This window comes from Amblyomma mixtum, chromosome 3 (assembly GCF_055824585.1).
Source record: "Amblyomma mixtum isolate Tamu chromosome 3, ASM5582458v1, whole genome shotgun sequence".
Classification (NCBI taxonomy): domain Eukaryota; kingdom Metazoa; phylum Arthropoda; class Arachnida; order Ixodida; family Ixodidae; genus Amblyomma; species Amblyomma mixtum.
Genome location: NC_143014.1, coordinates 158,672,987 through 158,695,605, shown reverse-complemented (window position 1 = coordinate 158,695,605; position 22,619 = coordinate 158,672,987). Strand labels below are relative to the sequence as shown.

Sequence of the window (22,619 nt, the reverse complement as noted above, 5' to 3'; positions counted from 1 at the left end):
ACTTGTTGCATGTTTTGTGGGACTGTCTTTTTTGGAGCGGCTTTCAAAACAGAATGGAAGCAATTATCATCTGGATATGGCTGTACTTTCTATGTTTTTCAACTTCTGTCTGAGTGAATAGACGAAGGTGTCCAGTTCATGCTTGGTGACATGTTTTATCAGTTGATATATACTTCTAGGGAGTTTACCTTTTTTGTTTTTTTTTGCACACTGGTTATTTCTGTTGGATGTTTTCACAAGAGCACTGTAGCTCATACCTATGGTAATTAGTAGCCGCATCTTTCGTGGGACAAGCTCATTTTTCATTCTAAATTTTCTTATTCACCAGTGTAATGCAAGGTGCTTGTTTTTGCTTAGCAGAATGGGAACATAGCTTAGATGTTCTCATTTTTTATATAATGCAAGATTTGTGTTGAACCACTAACTCATTTGGTTAATCCATCTTTAATTTTAGTCTTCATATTTGCAGTAACATTGCTTTATGTGGTATTTTGTTCTAACTTGATATCGGAGAAGAATTTGGGGATTCCCACAAAGCAGCAGCAGGGTTGAGTTCCCCCTGAAAGCATAGTGAGAAGCATGGGTGATGTTTGCAAGCAAGGGGAGATTTTGTAGTAAATGTGATAATGTTCTTGTGCAGTATATTTAGTGCTCTTTATTTTTAAGTAGAACCCAATATCACCCGATTCTTGCACCTGAAAGGATTTCTAAAAACTCAGGTTAAACATGGTTTCTTCCTGAAAATGCGCCTTTGGGAGAATATAATTTCCAGAGTATGAAGCTGAAGGCACCACATGGGAATTAGCTGATGTCTTGTGTTTACTTTGGTGCTGATTTATGAGCACTGCTCTCACTGATGTTGTTCTGCCCATAGGCTGTGAAAAAGACGAATGAGGGAGGGGTTCCATAAGGGTACTGTGCTTCTAAAACAGCCGCTTCGACGTTGAATGAATGTTCTGTAGTGCATGAGCAAACGTGTGCAGGTGTTGCACAGGCGTCTATAAGCTGAAAAATGGATGTGGAAATAACTGTAGTAAATGAGGAAAACATTTGGTAGGCTGTTTCTTGATGGAACCAGTCATGTGTATTGTTTAAGGAAATTATTAGCTAAAACAGCATTTCATGCACCGCATGAAAACAAACGGAAATAGTCAGTTTTCTTTGCTGGAAAAAAGTAACCCAAGAAAACCTGGATATGAAACTTTTTTATTGAACAACCTGATTTGTGCCCGAATTTTTAGCTTTTAACATAGTACTCGATTTTTACTGTCCAGCATTTATGGGGTACCTTTTGTAGTGGGGCATAACTTTAAGTGCGAATAGCACTCTTTAATGACCTGTGTCGCCAGCGCGTGCTTCACGCAGTGACTACAGCTCACGCGGCGTTGTCACATCACTCAGCTTATGCCACCAGGACTGTGTGTATGCCTCTTGGGCCTCTTTCGCACTGTGCGCTGGCTTTGCCCACTGCGAGACTCCGAAGACGCGGTTGTTGAGGCATGCGCTGCTCTGGGGGTAGCTGCAAGGACTCTTGCTCAAATCGTTTTGATACGAGGCTAAACACATTCTTTTGCACGTCTGCTCTGTTTAACTACGTTAGAACCCTACCACTTTTTTGCTGCTCTACATCATAGAGTGGTCTGATAAAGGTAAAATATGCAAAACGTCTTTGATGCCTTCATTTTTAATGAAACGCTGACCATCCAGGACTATTCGGCCCCGAGGAACAAATTTTACTCGATGCCACGTCTGGGCTGTAGGTCAAACTATTCCCACTCGAATGACTTGATGAACCCTTGAGTTTTAGGTGTTTTATAGGTGGAATGTGCCGCTGAAGCAGCACAACATTGCAACTGTGCAAGCCAATTCTTTTATACTGAATTATGCTGTGTAGCTGTTGTGGTATGCCTTGGTTCACATGGATGATATTGTTTAAAGAGTAGGCAAGATTCAAGGAGCAGTACCTCTTGTGTATCCAAAAATCTGTCTGCATGATATCGTAACATCATTTATTTATTTATTTATTGCAATACCCTCAGGGCCCGCAGGGCATTGGGGGTGGGTGAAAAAAGAAAAAAAAAATACATAGTAAAAAGTACAGGCAAAAGGCAAAAAATCGTGATAAAGATGCTTGTTCGATGGTATGCTTGGTGATAAGTGGCTTGAAAGATGACACGTCTTCAGTGCAAGCGATATGGGGTGGAAGGTGGTTCCACTCAGTGCTAGTCTTCGGTATGAAAGAATTAAAAAACACATTCGTTTTACAAGTTGGGATGGAAACTATATGCGGGTGGTCAACACGTGATGACACGTATGATGGTATAGAAGAAAAATATTCCTGTTTTAGTGTCTCGTTATGAAAGAAAATGCCGTGGAAAAGACTGAGGCGTGAAATATTTCTACGAACTGCGAGATTAGTCAGACCAAATTTAGTTTTCATTAAAGAAACACTACCCCTGCGAGAATAATTGGAAAGGATGAAATGAGCTGATCGATTCTGAACAGATTCTATAGCATCGATTAAAGTGAGTTGTGCGGGGTCCCATATTGATGATGTGTATCCTAGCTTTGGCTGTATTAGTGTCTGATATAAAAGTAACTTCAAATGGGATGGAGCCTGAGAGAAGTTTCTGCGTATGTAACCAAGGGCACAGTTTGCATTGTTAATAATGTATTCTATGTGCATGCGCCAGGATAAGTTGTTAGTGATGTGAACACCCAGATATTTATATGATGAAACGTTCTGTAATGAAACTCCATTAATCTTGTAATAGAATGTTTTAGACGGGTTAGATTGGCATGAGATGGACATAATTTTGCACTTTGATGGATTCAGAACCATAGACCATCTCTGACACCAAAATAAGACTATCATGATCGGACTGAAGGAACGAACTATTGTTAATGTTATGTATTGCACGAAAAAGAACAGTCATCAGCAAAAAGCTTAAGGGAAGAGTTAATACCAATCGGAAGGTCATTAATATATATAAAAAAAAGTAAAGGACCCAGAACAGAGCCTTGGGGAACACCAGATGTCACGGCACATGGGGATGATATAGAGTCATTAGCTGATACAAACTGGGTGCGGTTAGTCGAGAAACATTCAATCCATTTTAGAAGATTAGGGTCAGTGTTCAGGGAACTCATTTTAAGAAGGAGTAAGTGATGAGATACCTTATCAAAAGCCTTAGCGAAGTCCAGAAAGATGCAGTCGGTTAGTAAACCAGTATCTAAAGGTGACGTTAAGATATTACTGAAAGATAAAAGTTGAGTCACGCAAGAAAATTTTTTTTCGGAACCTGTGCTGACAGGAGCTTAAGAAAGAGTTACTTTCCAAAAAAGAAGCGAGGTTAGAATATATAATGTGCTCTAGAAGTTTTCAAGGAATGCTTGTTAATGAAATTGGTCTGTAGTTAAGGAGAGAATTCGGATGACCTTGCTTGAAGAGTGGAACCACCCTCGCTACCTTCCAGTCAGTCAGCATTGTGGCGTGTTTGACAGACTGGGTGAAAAGGTGCACTAAATATATGCTGGAATAAACAGAAGTGTTCTTCAAAAACTTCGAATTGATGTTGTCAACACCGCAACTGGGCGATAACTTGAGGCTCTGGATTAACGTCACAATACCAGCAAAATCGATGACAATGAGGTCTATCGGAAAGAAATCGTACTTAAGCACTTTTGGAGCATCATCGAAGGAACAATCATTCTGCCATGCGGGGCTGTACAAAGTAAAAACTCATTCTCTATCATCTGTTACTACAAGTATCTTGAAAATGGTCAAAATGACACAGAAAAGTCGCTTAGGGTATGTGGCTCAAAAAATGGAATACAGTGAAAATAATTTCATCTGTTGTATTTGTATGGTGGCATGGGTGTGCGCTGCAGGTGACGGCAACATGGCTGGTGGCCGCGCTCGCAAGGGGGGCAGCAACGGAGGGGGAACTGCAGAGGCTCCGGCACGGGCCAAGATGAGTGCTCCCGGAGAAGCGCAGCAGGTGGCCCTGGTCCGGGTGAATACGGCAAGGAAATCCTTTCCTGCCGCTTGTGAGATGCACAAGAAGCACAGGAAAAGGTTTTTCCGTGGAAGCACCTATGGTCTGTACCTGAGCGCCTCTCGACGCAAGCGGCGCCACCGCAAAGCTGGCTCAGATGAGAGCGGGACCTCAATGGATGGGGAGGCAGCTGTGCCCGAGGCAGGCAAGGAGAACAGCTGCCCCACTCCATCAGCAGAGGCCCCAGCTGAGGAGAGTGCCAGCGAGGGAAACTTGCCAAATGGGGCTCAACCTGTGGAGGGCACTGCTGGGTGGGGCCATGATTCGAGCATTGCATCTAGCGTCAAGAGCCGACAGCGGATCAAGCGGCGCTTGATGGACGATCACGTTGACGTGGACGATGTGAATCTTTGCTCGCCTAGCAGTCCTCCTGATGGAGTACCTAACAAAAAGGCCGCTCCACGTAAAGGTGAGCATGTGCAAGTAAGCTGTGTCGCCATGCTGGGGGAGTAGCTGCTAGATTTTGATTGCGCTTAAATGGCCAGCTTTTGGTAAATGCTGTCTATTAGCAGAGCAGTGTGTGACGCTCTGTGTTGCATTTATGGGGGTTATTAGGGTTTCATTCTCAAAAGATGTTTCATCCAGTAATTTAGAGGAAGCACTCAATTCTTTTTGCAGCGGAGTTGACAGCTCATTTTCAGAAAACGGATTTTGATGCATTATGGTGCCTGGTTGACTGCATCAGTGCCACCAGAACGCTGCTGCAGTGAACAGGTGGCAGCCTACCCCTATCCGTCATATTTAATCCCTATCCGTTTCACTGCAGCATCTGTAGACATTTAATCAAGTGGTGTTAAAACATGTCGGTCAGTAATGGTTGGCGTTTTCTTCTTGTACAACCGGCAGCAAAATAAGTCGGAGCATGCGGCAGGCGGCCAAAATCAGATAAAACTGCATCGCCGTGCCGTCTGACGTTGCACTTCTAGGGTCGAGACATCGCAGTGCGCGTGCGTGTCCTTTCATGCTCGCAACCGGATCTTTTTTCTCGCTTGCATTTGAGTAGCTCTTTATATGCAGTGTTTGGCAGTAGAGGTCGCTTTCTTTATTCACTACGTCACGCCCGCACTTCGGCAGGTGCATGGCAAGGGTTCAGTGAACTGCAAGCATCACGTTGTGAATAATGAAAGGGACGCCTAACGCCAAAAGGTGGATGTAATCAGATAGTCCGCTGCAGGCGAGAAAAAGACATGGCTGCGAGTATGAAAGGACGTGCACGCGCACTGCAATGTCTCTATCCCAGAAGTGCAATGTCAGATGGCGCGGTGAGGCAGTTTTATCTGATTCTGGCTGCCTGTCGCGTGCCCCGACTTATTTGCCGCCGGTTGTACATAACTTCGAAGAAAGTTGCTGGGGTGTTCTTGTTCTTTCTTGGTATTAAGCAGTTTATTTAATTTTGCTGAAGTGAACAGCACAAAGACCAGAGGGAGTAGATTAGATGTCCTGCAAGACACTTTACAGACATGGAATGAGAAGAGGGTCTACTGGGGTAACTGCTGGCAGCTAGCGTTACCAAGCGTGGCATGTTCAAATGAGGGGTCTTAAGTGTGGTGCAGAGTGTTAATATTTTGAGCCTTCGGTAGTTGCAAGAAGGTCCAGACATAAAACCGAATTTTAAAAAATGAGTTTCTAAAATTTAATTTAAAGAAACAACTCTTACTATACGAGCTTCCGGAACACTGCATCAGTTTCATCCTTAGAAACCACTGTACCTCAGTTTTGCTTAGGTTGATCATCATGATTGAGCATTTCCTCTCAGCTTTACTTTCATTATCCCCCTTTTTTTTTGCGTTTTGTGGCATTTCTCTAAAATGGTCTTTAGACTGCAGGAAAGTCATCACTTGTTTACTGTTGTATATCTCATCGAAAATAGCTGCCTTTTCATATCCTGCATGGGAATGTTCATGATGTAGCACCATGCACATAAGACTGTTGCCCAAAATGCCTTTGTGACTGCTTTCATCGTCTGTTAGAAGACTGGTAAAGTGAGGCAGGACTCTTCCCGTCGCTGACTTCTGCCTAAATCAGTCTGAGGTCAGAGATGCATGTTGAGACTTATAATATGCAATGCCTGCTATTTTACACTGTAGACAGCACATTTTTTATTGTGTAATGAGTTCAGGTTTGGTTCAGTACCTGGTGACCTAATGAATGCATGGCAAGAGAAAAAATTTTTTTTTTTCAAATTTCAGATTGCCCTCATGAAATTAGTCATCGATTTACTTGTACGCAATAAATCTTTTCACCCCAGATGGTCAACCCAAGTTAGTGACTGACCTGTACTGAAATAAATATGGTGTATACATAAATAATAACTCTACTGCAAAAAGTAACTTTACAGCATACATAAAATAGTAGTGTTTAAAAATGACTCTGTGAAAGGTGACAGGAGCCACTGCGCTTGCTCATTCGTTATGGCGCTCGGCTGCTGACCCAAAAGACGCAGGTTCGATCCCGGCCACAGCGGTTCGAGTTTCGATGGAGGCGAAATTCTAGAGGCCCGTGTACTGTGCGGTGTCTGTGCACATTAAAGAACCCCAGGCGGTCGAAATTTCTGGAACCCTTCATTGCAGCGTCTCTCATAGCCTGGGTTGCTTTGGGACGTTAAACCCCCATAAACCATAAACCATAGAAAGATGACAGGTTATATGCTTGATGGAAGTCATAACTCATAACGAGCCCCTCTTTTCCTTCGGGTTATACGCCTGTAGCACATAACCAACCGTCTTATTCGTTGTGTTGTCTTTCAGTACTTTGGCTTTGGTCTTCTAACAGCAGGGCACCAACTAGCTAAACAAATGTTTCACAGCAAGTAACTGTTACATCAACAGTTTATGTATTTTATTCATTCCAAAGCTACCTAATGGGCTATTAGGAGGCTGCAATGGAAGGCTTCGAATTAAGAGGGGTAGGTGGTGGCGCTAACTCAGTGTAAATGACCAAAAAATAATTTTGATCAAAATGATAAAATTCCTGTACCTGTATTTTGTTTTACTGCAATTCAAGAGCTTTTTGGTGGCAGCTGCAGTGAAGTCCTATAGGTAAATAGACTAGTTTAAGTGTCAGAGTGTTTCTGGAAGCTTCTGAGAAATATGCATTTTTTGTAACCATGTACCTTTTGGAACAACACAGCCAAGCATCTCCATGGTAATCTTGGGGAAAAGCATCCTTTTTGTTTTACAAAGCACTTTCAGTTCCCATGTTTTTAATTTTCATGAAATGTTTGCTGCGTATGGCTGTTTTTCTCACAAGCGAAACGGGTTAGCTTGTATGGAGGCGTTTTACTCAGCCAACATATTTCTCAGCATTCTAGTTGGGTAATGTAAGTTGAAGTAACCGAACTCTGGCTCTGTTTTCAGTTGTCAACGGTTCTACTAGCCCCTTCTGCCAGGCAGACCTTAACTGCGGTCGTGTCGATGTTGTGGTAAGTGCATACGTACTTGTTACATTAATTGTTTTGGGCAAAGTGGAATATCAAAGAGCATCAGCAAGTTACAACCAGTCATGAGGGCTTGGTCTAGTGTGTGTACCATGTTCAGCAAAAAAAGTTTGGCAAAGAAAGGAAGGGCAATAGAAAGATGGCACTCAAATTGTGCTGTACACAACAGAGCGGCATATGCAACACAGCATACAAAATAGTATGGAGTTTGCCGTAGTGCTCTTGTTTGTGCTGCTTTAGATTTTTCAGTGTTTATTTCTTGGTAAAAATCTGCAGATGTTTTTGTGGCTAATTGTATGGTGGGAAAACCAAATGTGGTGATCACTGGTGAAAAATTCTCACTTTGCAATAGAGGGATGAAGCAAAGAGCGCCAGTTTTAAGGGGGGAAACTGGGCTTGAAAAAAGAATTTTTATTAATGAAGTCACAGTTACGAAATCTTCAGGGAATATGTATTTTTGTGTGCTGATTCTAAATATGTCATTTAATTTGATGTAAAACAATTCCTTGAGCTCTTATGCACTTTTTATGCAAGTATTTTGCGGAGAGTTTTGAAAAACATTTGCTGCGGGAAACTCGCTGAAATGTATGCCATTGGGTTCTCTTGACACCAAGGAATACAATAAGGGTGAAATTGTCTTGCTTCATATCGTAGAACTTAAGTTATAGAGTTTTGAAGTTGTCGCTTCAGAAATGAGGAGGAAAGTGTGTATTCCTGTTTCTGAAGTGGCAGCTTTAGTACTCTATAACTCAAGTTCTACGAGAACCAGGATGATAATTTTACCCTTATTGTATTCCTTGGTGTCAAGAGAACCCAATGGCATACATTTCAGCGAGTTTCCTGCAGCAAATTTTCTTCAAAACTCTCCGCAAAATACTTGCATAAAAAGTGCATAAGTGCTCAAGGAATTGTTTTACATGAAATTAAATGACATATCTAGAATCAGCGCACGAAAATACATGTGCCCTGAAAGTTTCATAACTATGACTAAAATAATAAAATTTTCTTTTCAAGACCAGTGTCCCCCCTTAATTACCCCATTGGCACACACTCAATGCATACCGTATATACCCGTGTATAAGCCGTGCTTTTTTTCTTCAAGTTTTCTTAGGGGCGGGTTGTACACGAATAAGGCCTATAGTTACACATTTAACGCACTGTGGTTCTATTGCGACTACTGTGTCAGATAATTAAAACGCTGGCGACAGGTACGAACATTTTATTTCACCATTCATCGCCGCTTGAGATGGTGTCTGCACTGAACGCCACGCGTGCAGAATCCGAGTGCACACGTGCTGGAGGGAGGCTCGCTTCAGCCGCCCTGTCAGAGTTGTTCCATGGTTGCCCGCGCCCATCTACTTGGTGTAGCACCACCGAAATTTCGTCTTGAATGGCCAGTTAACTCAAACATCGAGTGGCTGCAGCACACTTGTCAGGCCACCAGGAATTACAGCCAAGTCCGTTCGGCAGTCTGCCAGCTGAGTCTCCACTCGGTCTGTTAGGTGCCCTCTAAAGCTGTGGAGCACAAGAAGGGCTTTGCGGTGTAGTAGGCCTCCTGGTCGGTTCTACTGCACTGTTTTCAGCTAGTCTGTGAACAATTCGTCGGACATCCAACCTTTTTCTTGCTTCCGGACTATGATGCCTTATGGGAACTTCTCTTATGGAAGCTTCCTTCAGTCAGTGGTGATGCAAAGCATCACTATGCACCTTTATCATTCGGCGCCAGTAGCATGCACGGAGGCACTTTTTGCCCTTTGGGCTTCCACCGTGCAATTTTCAGGGGCATCGAACGAGACAGGGGTCTGATCAGCATTGCCTATCTGTGAGAGGTCGTGCTCATGCTCCCTCTGGAGTGCGTTGACAAAGTGATGAAACTTCATTATTTGGTCTGCGTATTCGGCTGGCAGCTTCTGGCACGTGAATCGATAGCAGATGGAGAGTTGGTGCCGTTTCATAAAACGTTGAAGCCACCCTCGACTGGCTTTGAAGTACGCAGGTTGAATGTTCGTGTGCTGAGTGATAGCGATTGCTTTCATGCAGGTCATTTCTGTAGACACCGCGAAGCAACTGCTTAGTAGTGTGAACGTACTCGATGAGGTCCTCTTCGAGTTTTGGGAACTTGCACTGTTTCCCACGGAAAGCCTTCCGGGTTCGGGTACTCTCGGCGAGGTCTTGCATTTGCATGCACCAGCAGCGAACACACTTTTCATCGATGTCAAACTTGCGTCCAGCCTCCCGTTTACCGTGTTCCTCAGTGTATTTTGCCACTTGAACTTTGAAGCATGCAGTGTAGGACCATCTACGCTTGCCATTGCTTTTTGTTAGCGTTCAAAAGCACACAGCCTGCCACACGACTGCACGCAACTCAACAGATTCCACAAGCAGTCGACACACTTCTGAACGAAGCATCGGATAACAAAGACCAAATGACGCTGGGCAAAGAAGGCTGCAGAAACTTCGTGTAACGCAACGATGTTGATAATGGAAAAATTAACTGGCATCATCTTGTAGCACTTTGTGGGACTAGGCGCATTTTAGTTTTTTTTTCTTCATATTTTTGTGGCCAAAAAAAAGTGGGGTTGGGGGGGTGCGAGCTATACACGAGGATGGCTTATACACGAGTATATACGGCAGTTGGTTGTAGTAGTTTGCTGTCATAGCTAAATGCCACGCTCCATGTTGACATCATATTAGCATGCCTGTGTTGACCTGTTGACCTTTGTTGGACTGGGCAGCAAAGGAAGAAATAAAAATAACGCTCCTACTGCATGGCCTCTGTTGACACCATGCAACTTAGAAAATGCTCTTTCAGCATTGCTGCTTGAGGTGTCCAAAGACGCCCAGATAATACGGGCCAATCATAGACATCTATACTCCGTTGCGTACTTCCAGTGCAACACTGTGAAAGGTATGGAAGTAGTCCGCACGGGAATATAAAGGTAGGCGTGTTACTCTGTGCTTGTTCTGTGCCGAATGGTCTAAGGCACGAGAAAGCGACAATGTGTCGTCAGCAATAGCCAATGTTTCTTGTAGTAAACCTGCAGGCAAAGCATTTACTGCGTTTCGCTCACCACAAGGAACGCACTACTTTTTGGTCGCGGATGCAGGCAGCGCAAACAAGAGCGTTAGCTTTGGCAGCGTTGTACCTGATGTATGAAACTGAGTATAGTTTCCAAAACAATGTAGGGACAACGACCCTATATGGCTGTAAATTTCGTCCTCCGACTGAAGCTGTGTAAGGATGTATTTGCCTCTCACAGTGAGTAGTGGGTCTGTTTGCAGCGCATGCATTCTTCTAGCAACTCTATTTTCACACAAGGGTCAACAATTTGGACGCTGATTGGGGGGGTCTCCTGTGAGCTGCAAGTCACAGTGAGTGTTCTGCTTGATGTTCTTGAAGGTGATTCACAGGGCGAACCGTTGGCCTGCAGGTTAGGCATCGCGTGACATCCTACTTCCGCTTCATGGGGTTCATGCGTGGCCCGCAGTGTTGGTGAATGTAGCATGACAAAAGACTGTGCGCTTGCCTAATCCGCTTATCGCCACCTGCAAAGGTGAAGGTCAGAAAAGTGGTGTAAGTGGATTAGACATGTGCGCAGCCTTTCTTTGTACGGAACGCCTGGACTGCGGGCCAATTGTCCGTCTTGTGAATCCACCTTAAGCAACTTGTCTGAGCACCTTGCAGAATGCTCTAAAAATGCTGCGAGCTACATTCTTAGGTCTTTGTCTGCCATGTTCATTAGGCTGTCTAAACATCATTGGCCTTATGCTGGCCCTCATTTTACATTTTTAGCAGTGTGACAACGGCTGATCTCTTCTTCTTTGACCGTGGCTGAATCCGAGCTTTTCCCCATAGTGGGGCCTTCACTTTCAGTAACCAGGAAACAAAACGGGGGCATTTTCTTTATTTGCCATGTTGACATGCCATTGAGTTTGCAAAAAGTCTACAAAAATGCTTGAGCAATGCAAACAGAAGCAGTTTTATTACACTCCTAAATGTCCTAGTCTCAGAAACAAGTTCTGTTGATGTTCACGCAAAAGTAAACACTTGCACATGATACGGAACCCTGGAAAGTCGATGCCAGAATGTTAAATTTACATTCTCTGCACTTGTTACAGTCACTGCATAATCAGCTGTCTTTTGAAAGAGTAGGTAACTATCAAGGATCACCACCACCAAGTGCTGATCCCTGATTTTCTTTTATCAGTTTCTTTGTTTTTCTTAATTGATTAGCAGCAAAAGGCAGCTTCAGTACTCATCTGTTTTCCTACTGATGTTTGAGCCTTGCGTTATTCAAGAGACATGTTTGGCGGTTCCTCATTTCGTAGCATTTTTTTTTTGTTCGGTTTGTATTCAGCGCTGTTCATACTTACACATGCAATCTATCTCGGGTATCTCGCACAGAAAAGTGCAGTTTGTGCAATTCCAAGTTTCTTGTGGTGTGCAGTGGGACAACTCAGCTTCTCCATGCCAGCGAACCTGCTGCTGCTCAAACCCAGCTCAACCTGCGCCAGAGAACCCAACAGCCTGCCAAGGCATGGATTCTCTGCAGGGAAGGGTGAGTGATTCGACGCATTTTCTTTTCTCCACTCTCTTTTTTTTCCACTCCTTACTCACCTCCACGCTCTAGACTCTACACCCACCAGAAGCCTAACTGCACTGGAATGAAAAATTGAAGCTAAAATCCACCAACCTACATCCTCCAGAAGCCTCCACCCACTAGAAGCTCGTGCAGCAGCGCAGTGAAAAAGTGATGGCAACATAAAATTCGAAGATTCAGTTTTAGGTGATCATTGTTAACGATTGTAAAATGAAATGTAAAACTAATAGTACTGCTAATGCAGATTTGTTGAGTCATATCGTATGATGGCTCTTTAATATTTTTCTTCGGAATGGTGTGCAAGACATCAAGAAACATGAATCACCACATTGAATTCGCTTGCAATAAATCATAAGTGGATTTCTCCAATGTAGTTTTGAATTTGGTTTTAGCCATTAGTTGTGATGTCTTTAATAGGTAAAGTTGAGGTTATGTGAAGCATACAAAAACTGCAATATACCGTATTTACTCGTGTAATTTGCGCACTTTTTTTCTTTACATTCAGTCTTTAAAAGACTGAATGTCTTTTAAAGACTGTGCTGCTGGTCTGGAGCAGCAAGACGCATAAAATATGCAAGTGAGTAATTTTTTTTTATAATCCAGGTAAATGCACGGGCGCAAATTATGCGAGTAAATACGGTAACAGCTATTTGTTTGCTCACCGTCATTCCGGCTCCTGTGGCAGGGTAGCATTAGAGGTGGAGTGAATTAAAAGGATGAAGCAGTTATTACATTGCAGTTTTTGTACACCTCACCTGAATTTAGCCTTACTTTTGATGTCAGAGCCACTTTTCAGGTGCTGAGACCAAAACTGCATGAGGGCAGAAAATTGGCTACAAATATTTTTCTAGGAGCAGGGGAATTCCACCTGACGATCCATGGTTTAATGTCTTGTGCATTATTCCAAAGAAAGAGCGTAAAAAAACTTTGAATCTCCACCTCTTCAAGCAGTATTTACTCTTGCGCATTAGTACTATCTCATCATGCCATTCATTGACTGTGGAATCAAGGGCGTTTTTACTTGTTCATAACTGCTGTAGGCTTAGTTCCTGTTTAATGTGTTCGAACTTTTCTGCGCCTCTGAAGGATGTGAAATAAATTAATTGGGCACAAGCTTTCTTGTTTGCGTTAGATAGTTGTACGCGGTCTTTTGTTGCCAGCAGTAATCCATATTTGTATTGGACTGCTGCACGGAATCGCTGCTTAATACTTTTCACAAACTTTTTTGTGGCAAGGACCAGTCCCTAAATGTAGTCCATTTTGCACCTTGTATTGTGACATCAGACCTAGCTTAGTGTTGGCGGTTTTGTGTGGCTTGGCAACAGGTTGTGGGATGCACACGATCGCCGACTTCACAAAGAGTTGAGCGAGCTTCAGTGCGGGTGCCTTTTGCATCCTTTTGTGGCGTTCACCGTCACCGGCTGCGTCTACACCACGTCTGTCCACACTGTGGCCTCTTCTGCACCCAAGTGAGCAGCTTTCTTTACCTATTTTGTGGGGAATTGGAATCTTAGAAGAGCTTCGAAAGTGTGTTGTAAAAAGAGTAGCATTTGAGTTGAGTCTGCTAGACAGAAGTCCTGCCTCAGTTTTTGTTTTGACACGATAAATTTTTATCACACAATCTGTACTGAGCAGACAAGGAAATGGAAAAGAGGGGCTCATTAGGACATACATGACTGAAGCCAACAGTCACCGAAACGAAGGAGCATAGGTGATTCGTTCTTAATTCGTGTTGTTCATGAATGGGAAATTAATTAGGAGGTCGTGGGTTCGGATCCCACCGGCATTATGTGGTTGTTTTTTCTTCAGCTTTCTAATCAGTTATCTTTAAAAATAATCACTTTTTTTTTTTAATAATCCGTCATTGACGAACACCACAAACAAAAAAAATCCCCTATGCTGCTTGGTTTTGGTGACTGTTGGCTTCCGCCAATCTGTATTGTAGGATGTGTATATCTAGCACCACTCATTTGAGATTTTCTAATAAACTAACTATCTAGAGCATTTTAAACCAGAATATAATGGGCATCTGTGTATCTTTGTGGTTTGAAAGCAGCATGCGACTTCACACTGGCACATTTAGATAGAAAGCAAACGACAAATGAGCACATACTACAGGAATTCTCCGCACTGCAAGGAAAATATGACACCTACACAGAATTTTACACTGATGGCTCCAAAACAGAAATGCATGTTGGATGCGCAGTAATTCAAGGTAAAAGGGAAAAAAAAAAATGATACTACTACCACAGTGTGCATCAGTTTTTACTGCCGAGTGTTACACCATCTTCGTAGCTGCAGAGCAAATAGTAAAAGAGAACATCAAAAACAGCATAATCTACGCTAATTCTCTGTGTATGCTTAAAGCACTGCACTCTAGAAATGCTGCTGAACCTAACATCATACATAACTTCGTTAAAATCACAAAACAAAATCATAACAATAAATCTTGCTGGGTCCCTAGCCATGTCGGAATTGTGGGCATTGAGAAAGTAGATGCATGCTCTGCACAAGCACGATTCGGTCGTGTATAACACTGGAACATACCACACAGGGATTGTTTGAAGTTAATGCAGAGTAAACTCAGAAATAAGTGATAGGCTGCATGGGAAGAACAGGTAAACAACAAACTGCATTCTGTAAAGCCCATTTTAGGAGAATGAAAATCATGTAGACATCAGCAATGCTTTATAAAACTTACTTTATGTCGACTACACATCGGACACATCTTGCACACAACTTCTTAATACCAAAAGAAGACACCTCTATGCTGAATGTGTGGTGATAAACTTGCTGTAAACCACATTTTAATGTTCTGTCCAAAACTTTTGGACTAAGAAAAAATATTTTACATTATTTTACAACGAATACATTCCTTTACATCCCATGTTACTTTTAATTGATCAAGCCCTTTTTGATTTATTATATATATTTAAGTTTCTCAAGGAAGCCAGCGTTTTAAACAAACTGCAGATATTAAAAACATTACTTTACCCATGATACGCTCTAACCCTGTGTTTGGCGCATCATAGCCTTAGCTGCTTTTGCGCCATTAAACTCAATACAACTAACTTTTGGGGTTTGATAAGTAGAATTGAAGTTTTTTGATTTGTGGGATTGTGCTGCAGAGTCATCTGAATCATGTGTAATTGGAGTTTTTTTTTTAATTTCTTTATTTGAGATTATGCTAGTTCTTTTCTCAATTACACTGGTATGACTCTTGTATTAAAAATTGTTATTTTATATTTATGAGTTGATCTTTATTAGGTAATCTCTTCATCAATGTATTTGTCCTATTTTTTTTTTCCCCACTTTTTACCTTGCTGTGTACCCAAGGGCCCTAGGCCTGTTTGAGCTGCTTTTGTGGCTTTTTGTTAATGGTCCCTCCTTTATCTGGGAAATAAGGGTCAATAAAAGGGGCTACTGTGCACAAAAAGACACGGACAAGAAGGCAACACAACACGCGCAGAATGATTGACCGACTAGCCCAACAACGTACGCCCTGAAGAAATAAAGGTTGTCTCATTGAATCAAGGAATAAATTTATTTGTTTATTTTCAAATATATTCAGTTTTATTTTCATTATGATGAGATACAAAAACAGTTTTCGGGGTCATTGCACAAAACTTTTCACTGCATACTTTTTCTTGTTCTTCTGTCAACCACCCTTTCTTTTTCTTGTTATTTTTGCACCTGCACTCAAAGAAGCTTTCTTGTAGTCGCAGCTTTTTATTGCGAAAGCAATACTACTCGCACTTTCAAGCCTTCGCATGACCCGGCCGCAGTTACGTTTGACCTTTAGCGGAGTGAATATGGGCGACCAACTCGCTCCTTCAGATAGCCCGGCTGCAGTTACGCCGCGCTGCGCATCTGTGGCGCTACTGCCGCTGTGACGTCATACCAGCTGTAGTTATGTTTTTCTCTCAGTCGAGACAACATCAAAAACAAAATATAAAAAAAAATTACCGAAGATGCTTTGAGTCGTCGTGCAGCGGCGGCCAGTAGCCACGCGTGACCTGTAGCAGCGCACTGCGTTCCTTCAGTTGGAGTCGCTGCGCTTCTGTTTTCGCAACCTACCAGGCTTAACCAAAGCTAAGCCCCCGCCAATTTTTTCGCCTTTGAAGGGCCCCGACCGCCTCTTGTTCGGAAATTCGGTATACACGAACGATGTCGGGCATCATCTCTGGAATGCACAGCTGAAAAAATAGTTTGAAATGACTCGTTAACGGCAGAGTTACAGCCGTCGCAATCAAGCGACTTCATGATCCTTCTTTCCACCGTGTTTTTTTTTTCTCACCCGTCCGTTCAACAAGTCTGCAAGCGAAATTTCTCTTTCTCCTGCATCTTTAGAGGGAGGCGCAGAGTACGTCAGATGTCAACGTCATGGCTCCTGCCTGACCAGGTATTTTGTTTCTTGCGTTTTGCTTCCGAGCATCACAGTACGCATAAAACGCACTTACGACTACTGAAGGGTGGGGGATAAAAACATGCGAGCAACTTTCTAACGAGGCGGTAAAAGGGGAAGAAATGAATGAGATGAATGACACACAAAGGGCAAGGTAGTACCCATACCACACAGAGACACAGATGCACCAGGGCAAGGAAGATAAGTTTTTTTTCTTCTGCCAAAATGAATGGTGCAACAAAAAAGAATGAGAGCAACTAGCAGAAAATGAGTTGTCCATAATTCGCCTGTGAACTGAATGATGCACCAATGAAATGCAGTTCACTGTAGCATCCTCCGAACGCATGGGTGCCAGCGTAGAGGATAGGGAGGTTGGCTTTGTGGCAAGAGCATGAGTGGGCTTTAATTTGAATTTTCTCCGCCTTACAGGGCACGCAAGGCTGCAATATTGTGCACAGACAGTCGTAACGGCTTATTCTATGCCCTGGGCTCATTTATTTGAAATGTCCAAACCTGGTCAGGGGCCCTTTAAAGCAAAAAATTGCTGCCTGATTGAAGTGACTCATATATTTTGTGTCAAATAAATTGCACATCGTCGGAAAAAGTCATGCTTGAATTTTTTCAAGCTTTGAAAGCTTTGGTAAAGTTGGGATGACACCATAAATAGATCATACTAAGAGTGGTGGCCGATATTCTTGTTTCTTTTGTCATTTATACCACTCTTCTGTACTTGATGATGACGCAGATAAAGAGCCCAGCAACATACTTTTGATCAAATGACTGCAAATTTTACTAGTAGTATTTTACTTTTGTGCGTGCGGCTCATTTGACTTTGTGCTTAGAGTTTCCTCTAAGTGAAAGTCGGTGCATTGACAGTTTTTTTGGGGGGGCGTACTCTCTGCCAGAAGGCATAGAAAGTTGAGGCAATAAGGGGCATTAGAAAGTCTTGCAAGTAAGCATGCAGTCCTGTTTCATGTAAGTAAAAACAGACTACGAGTGTAGCTGTTGTTCGTCAACCACAAGCGGAAGTTGCGTGTTGTGTCGTTTACAGTGCTTGAGTATTGTGGCAGGCTGTACTTGGAGGGCATGCACTGAGAATGGTGCGGTTGGTGCTGGTGCAGGGCCGCTTTGTGCAGTGCAGCAAGGGCCACCTGTGGCACGCAGAGTGCCAGAAGAACGGCCTGCCCAAGAAGTGCCCCCACTGTGGATGTGACAAAGCCAAGCCCGTGCATCTTGAAGCCCTTGGCTCTCCCCTCTTCCAGATGGCCCCGCACTGCACTGTTTTCGGGTTAGATCACAGTCTTTGCAAAAGGCTCTCTAAAAACTCGTTTCTGGTTCTCATTGAAGATGCGTGAGAATCCATAGATACTGCTTCCATTTGGTAGCCGCACCACAAATGGTTTTGACTGTCTGCAGCAACAGTTCACTGAAATTATAGGTTCTTAGGGCTGATTGAATCACATTTTTAATATTGGACCTTAGTTTGTAATTCTTGTATAAATGACATTTCATGTTTGTGACATTGACAATAATGTTCAGTTGCCAGTATTAGAACTACAGACTTAATATTAAGAGCTGCTAAAAGTGAGGTGCGTCAGTGTAATTTACCTCTCATGAAGTGGTACTCAGCTTGACTTGCCTGTATGCACTAGGGGTCCAAGACCAAGCAGAAAGAGATGACTGCATGCACTTGTACACTGTGCTCTAGCAGACTACTGGAGTAACATTGCCACATGCCTTGCGTCACGTCACCCTCATTTAGTGTTCAGATTGGGAATGAGGCTATTCATATAATTATAATGAGAATATAGAGCAGAGAGTGCAGTGGTTAGCAGTGGCAGAATACAGTAGATTCCTTTCAGAATGATTGTGACAGGATGTTGTAAATTTTCTGTATCTCATGTGGCCTAAATTTTTAGTTTAGACATGCATGTCCAGGTTAAGACGTGTTGAAGGCTTTGTAACGTGGCAACTTCATGAAGATAATTGTTGATGAGCAGTACAGTCAGATCCTGCTACAATGAAATTAATGGGGTGTGTGAAAAATTTTGCTGAAACTTCGTTGCCTTAATTTGGCCTAGGACAGCAACGGGTTGTACTGGGTCATGTATGAGCAGCGTTTATTCCCTGAAATTGGATAGCTTTTGCAGTTATGACATCACCACCATGGCACATTTTGACTGTATGGGTTGTTGCTTCACAACCTCATCATCGTGGGCTCAAATGAGATTCTGCTGCTTAACTCTCCTTACCGTGGGGATAATGGCATATTTTGGAAGGCCATTTTATTATATACTTTTAATAATGTGATAGCATTTCGGCTGCGGTTCACAAAAAATTCTTAACGAAATTTCCTGATTGGTCAGTTCTCTTATGGTGTCATTAGCTTCACGTGACCCATATTGACCAATCAGAGAGCATCGCGAAATTTCAAATTTCCCATGAAATTTCCTGATTGGTCGAGGGAGGTCACGTGACCTTGTGACATCGCAACCCTGCCCACCGTGGAAGGTGGCAACCTGCCCTCCAGATTGTGAGCAAACTGCCCACAGTTGCTAAATTCAATGCAGTTGCCACCTGCCCACCGTGGTGCTGTGCATGAGCCTTACGGGAGATCGGGAAGGGCAACCTGGGTCTCACAAGCCCCACCGATGGCTGTGTTTGAAACAACCACCTGCCGGGGCAGTGGTGCAGCGCTTAAAGGGTCAGTCTACTGAATTTTATCGACCCTATTTTCTTTGCGGCAACCGATAGCTCTTTACTCAAATTACCGTTTAGCCAGCTGTGGTGCCAAGGAGTGCGGTAGAACATTTTAAAACAGAATTTATTAATGTGGGAACACATCTGTACGAGATGGTAGTCTCATCTGGCAACCGTCTGAATTTCCGCAGCGCGGCGACAAACATGGCGGCGCTCGTCGAAGCCGGACCTCTCGCTTCGGACTGAATTCTCGTTGTTGCTGCCTTTTTCAGTGCGTTCACTGGCCATAAATGGGGCGCCTGTCTTTCGCTTCGTCTCATCTCGCCTATAAGAAAACATATGAGATAATTTTGCTTTATTTTAATAATTAGAGTGATGATTCTGCCGCTCCTAGGCTTAAGTGGAGAGTCGGTTTGTTTACAGCAATGGTTCCCGTCCTGACGACCAGATGGCGCCACTATACGCTGAGTTTATTTTTGCGTCTCTGCTAGCATACGCTGAACTAAAAGTGGGAATGTGCCTGCGTTTTGCGTACGTGTAACTATAAATATTCATGTGATTTACAGAAAAAGCGAGCGGTACGCCTTCTACAGTTTACTAGAAGAAAACGTGCGTTTCTCTGACATTGGGGCATACAAATGGCACGTAGTATATTCACTTCTGCTTCTACAAAAAAAGACTACCACTTTCTTGAACAAAATGAACGTTTGGGGTCGCCACCATGCTTTTTTACGCGACTTTTAACGCCGAAATAAAATATAAATTCCTGCCTAAACCGGGCGCAGACCCCTCGTTATTGATGTTATAGGGTGCCAACTACCAGAATATGCCATTATTTATACACTCATCTCGGTGAGTAGACTGACCCTTTAACGGCTGCAGCACTGCATCAGTAGGGGTATGAAGACTCCCCGCGATCTGTGAATACAATTGAGATGATCGTGACGTCACCAACACTAGGTGTCCACCAGTGGACCAAACAGGGCACCGCCAAAATTAAAAAAAAGGGAGGAGCTCCAAAATTTGGAAGCTGGCCCACCCCCAAAAGTTGCTAAGGACCCCCAGAATTTTCAAAGTAGGCTTACCACAGGAAATTGATTAAGGTGGATTAGTGAGTCGGAGTAGTATTATCCAATATGATAATGCAATGGAAGGTCCTGGAACATTCTAGAAGATGACTCATGCATACCATGTAAGGGTAGTGGAACCGGTTCCAACTGGAGTTTTGGCAGGAAAATTGCAGGAACTTTAGACTCATTGTAGACACCACAGCAGGCAACCTGAATGCTCTTGCATTTTCTTTTTTTAGGAATGTGGTTAGGAAGGCCCCAAGTTTTATTAGCTTTTTTTTGTTTTAGCAAAACGGCTGTTCTTGTAGAGGTGGCGAGGCCAAATCTTGGCCACTTAGTGTCGACGCATGGCAAATAACGCCCATAGCACTGCGAACATATCCATTATATCTTACACAGCACTAAAATACTGTACATCAGTAGCAGGTAGCAAACAGTGCCCCTTGCTGGACAGCAGTTGATGTTTTAGTCTGATTTCTAGGTATTTATCATCAAAACTAAAACCAGACTATCTGAGATCGTCCTCAGGCTCTCTGCTACTACTAGCATTAAAAAAAAATTAGTGAAAGCTAAAAAACGACAAAACTGGGGTTGTTTGTAAGACTGTCCATATATCGGGAAGTTTTCCCATGCTAAGACAAGCTGGGCACCATGCTCTTTAGTCCCACACCGAAATTCACCGCTTTGTAGCAGAGTTAAAATTTCCTCGTAACTGAAAGTTAACTTCTTGAACTGTAAAACTGCTATTGTAGCAAGTTGGAAAGTGCACTGAAAGCTCTGAAACATCACCCGATATCATGGGTCATCGGTGACCCATTCTCAATGGACACGTTAGGGAAAGTGTTAAGGTCTCGCAGATATTGCCGACAGATTTTTTAGAGTTGACAAAGATTGTTCAAGCATCCAAAAAGACAACCAGTTGAAAAAAAAAAAAAAGCTTTTATTTGGCCTTGTTAATTGTTGGAGATGGCTGAAAGAGGGGTTTAATAGTTCTCTGAATGTTCTTACGCTTCCTCTCAATCACAACACTCCAAATATTGACCAACTTCGTGCCATCAGTGCTGATGACAGCCTTTCATGTGCTCAATATGTGTTGGCTGCACCGCACATGATTGGGCAAAGCCCAAATGGGGAAGCAAACACACCATGTTAGGAAGGGCACATTGTGCACCATATGGAGATGGCAGAAAAAGATAAGAAAGCTGCATTGCCTACATACCCGTGGAAAGCGCTTTACTAGCATTTGCTTTTGTAATTAGGCTTTGAGGTGCAGAAGGCGAGTCATGAGCTGAAGGTCTGTTATCGTTTGCATTTTGCACTCAGATCAAGTGAGGCGAAAGGAAACACTAGTTAAACTAGGTAGTTCACTGTTAGCATCGGTGATGAAAGAATCACTGCTAGGAAGAATTTTCACGTGCTCACTGCTCAGGTATAGCTATCATGGCTGCAGCTTGCTTCACTGGTTTTTCATCGCTCGTCAGTTTAAGAAGGGACTTGGCTCATAACCTCCTTGAACGGTAACTACTAAATTTTGTGAGGACATGCCGCAATAATACGAGTTTACAATGTGGTTACTGTGAGCAAAACCTGCAGGGAGTGACAGTGGCACCGCTTAACCCCTTGAGGTTTCATTATGACCTGAGCTCGTCATGAGCGATCGCCGCTTTTTTGCTTGTGACGAGCTCACCTCGTCGTGAGTGTTTTTCTGCTTTGTAAATGGCTTTTGATGAGTTGTACTCATCAAATGGTGCTTTTACATTTAAAGCATAGATGGCAGCACCCATTCTTTCATGTGTGCTTTTATTGGCTGGGAGTTTTCACACTATCTGACAGAAGGCATTCCTTGTGTGCTCACTGTTAGCATGAGATTTTCCCATGCTTTCAAACAAACATGGCATCCCGTGCAATGTTATAGTGCTGGAGAGTGTTATCCGTCGGATGATCAGAGCACAGGAGATGAGGTGTAGACTTTTGAGTTTTATTCTAACTTGACAGTGACGAGACTGTCAACGACAGCGAGTCTGAAGACAAAGAAAGCCTCACTGAAACAGTTGTTGGCTGCCGTAATTGGTGCCGCAGAGATGCATAGATCACATCGTTAGTAATCTCGAAATCAATGGACGAATAGTACATTTTGTGTACTATTCAGAATCGACCCTTTATTTCTGAAGTTCCTAGAGTGGACAATACATAATGGCTAATAAAACATTATTCTCTCTCTTAAAATGTTTTCACAGATATTTCTGTGTTTTAATCATGTTACTGAAGCATTTCAGGTCATAAAAAAATGAGCCATTTTGGTACTTTTTTTTTTAATGAGCCCTTATGGGGTTAATGGGCATACTGCCT

General features: G+C 42.9%; 1 protein-coding gene across 7 annotated transcripts in view; it reads left to right on the top strand.

Moving 5' to 3' along the window:
• The window catches only part of G9a (histone-lysine N-methyltransferase G9a), a 101,597-nt gene that overhangs the window by 17,302 nt on the left and 61,676 nt on the right, over positions 1 to 22,619 (top strand). For 6 of the 7 annotated variants that reach the window (XM_089581688.1, XM_089581687.1, XM_089581686.1 and 3 more), the window contains 5 exons: positions 3,892 to 4,467; positions 7,415 to 7,479; positions 11,943 to 12,053; positions 13,421 to 13,564; positions 17,622 to 17,788. In XM_089581688.1, the coding sequence (XP_089437814.1) occupies positions 3,903 to 4,467; positions 7,415 to 7,479; positions 11,943 to 12,053; positions 13,421 to 13,564; positions 17,622 to 17,788 (1,052 nt within the window). In that variant the 5' untranslated portion in view covers positions 3,892 to 3,902. Of the gene's footprint in view, positions 1 to 3,891; positions 4,468 to 7,414; positions 7,480 to 11,942; positions 12,054 to 13,420; positions 13,565 to 16,445; positions 16,498 to 17,621; positions 17,789 to 22,619 lie in introns of those variants that run through there. The other variant, XM_089581689.1, reaches the window with a different exon arrangement.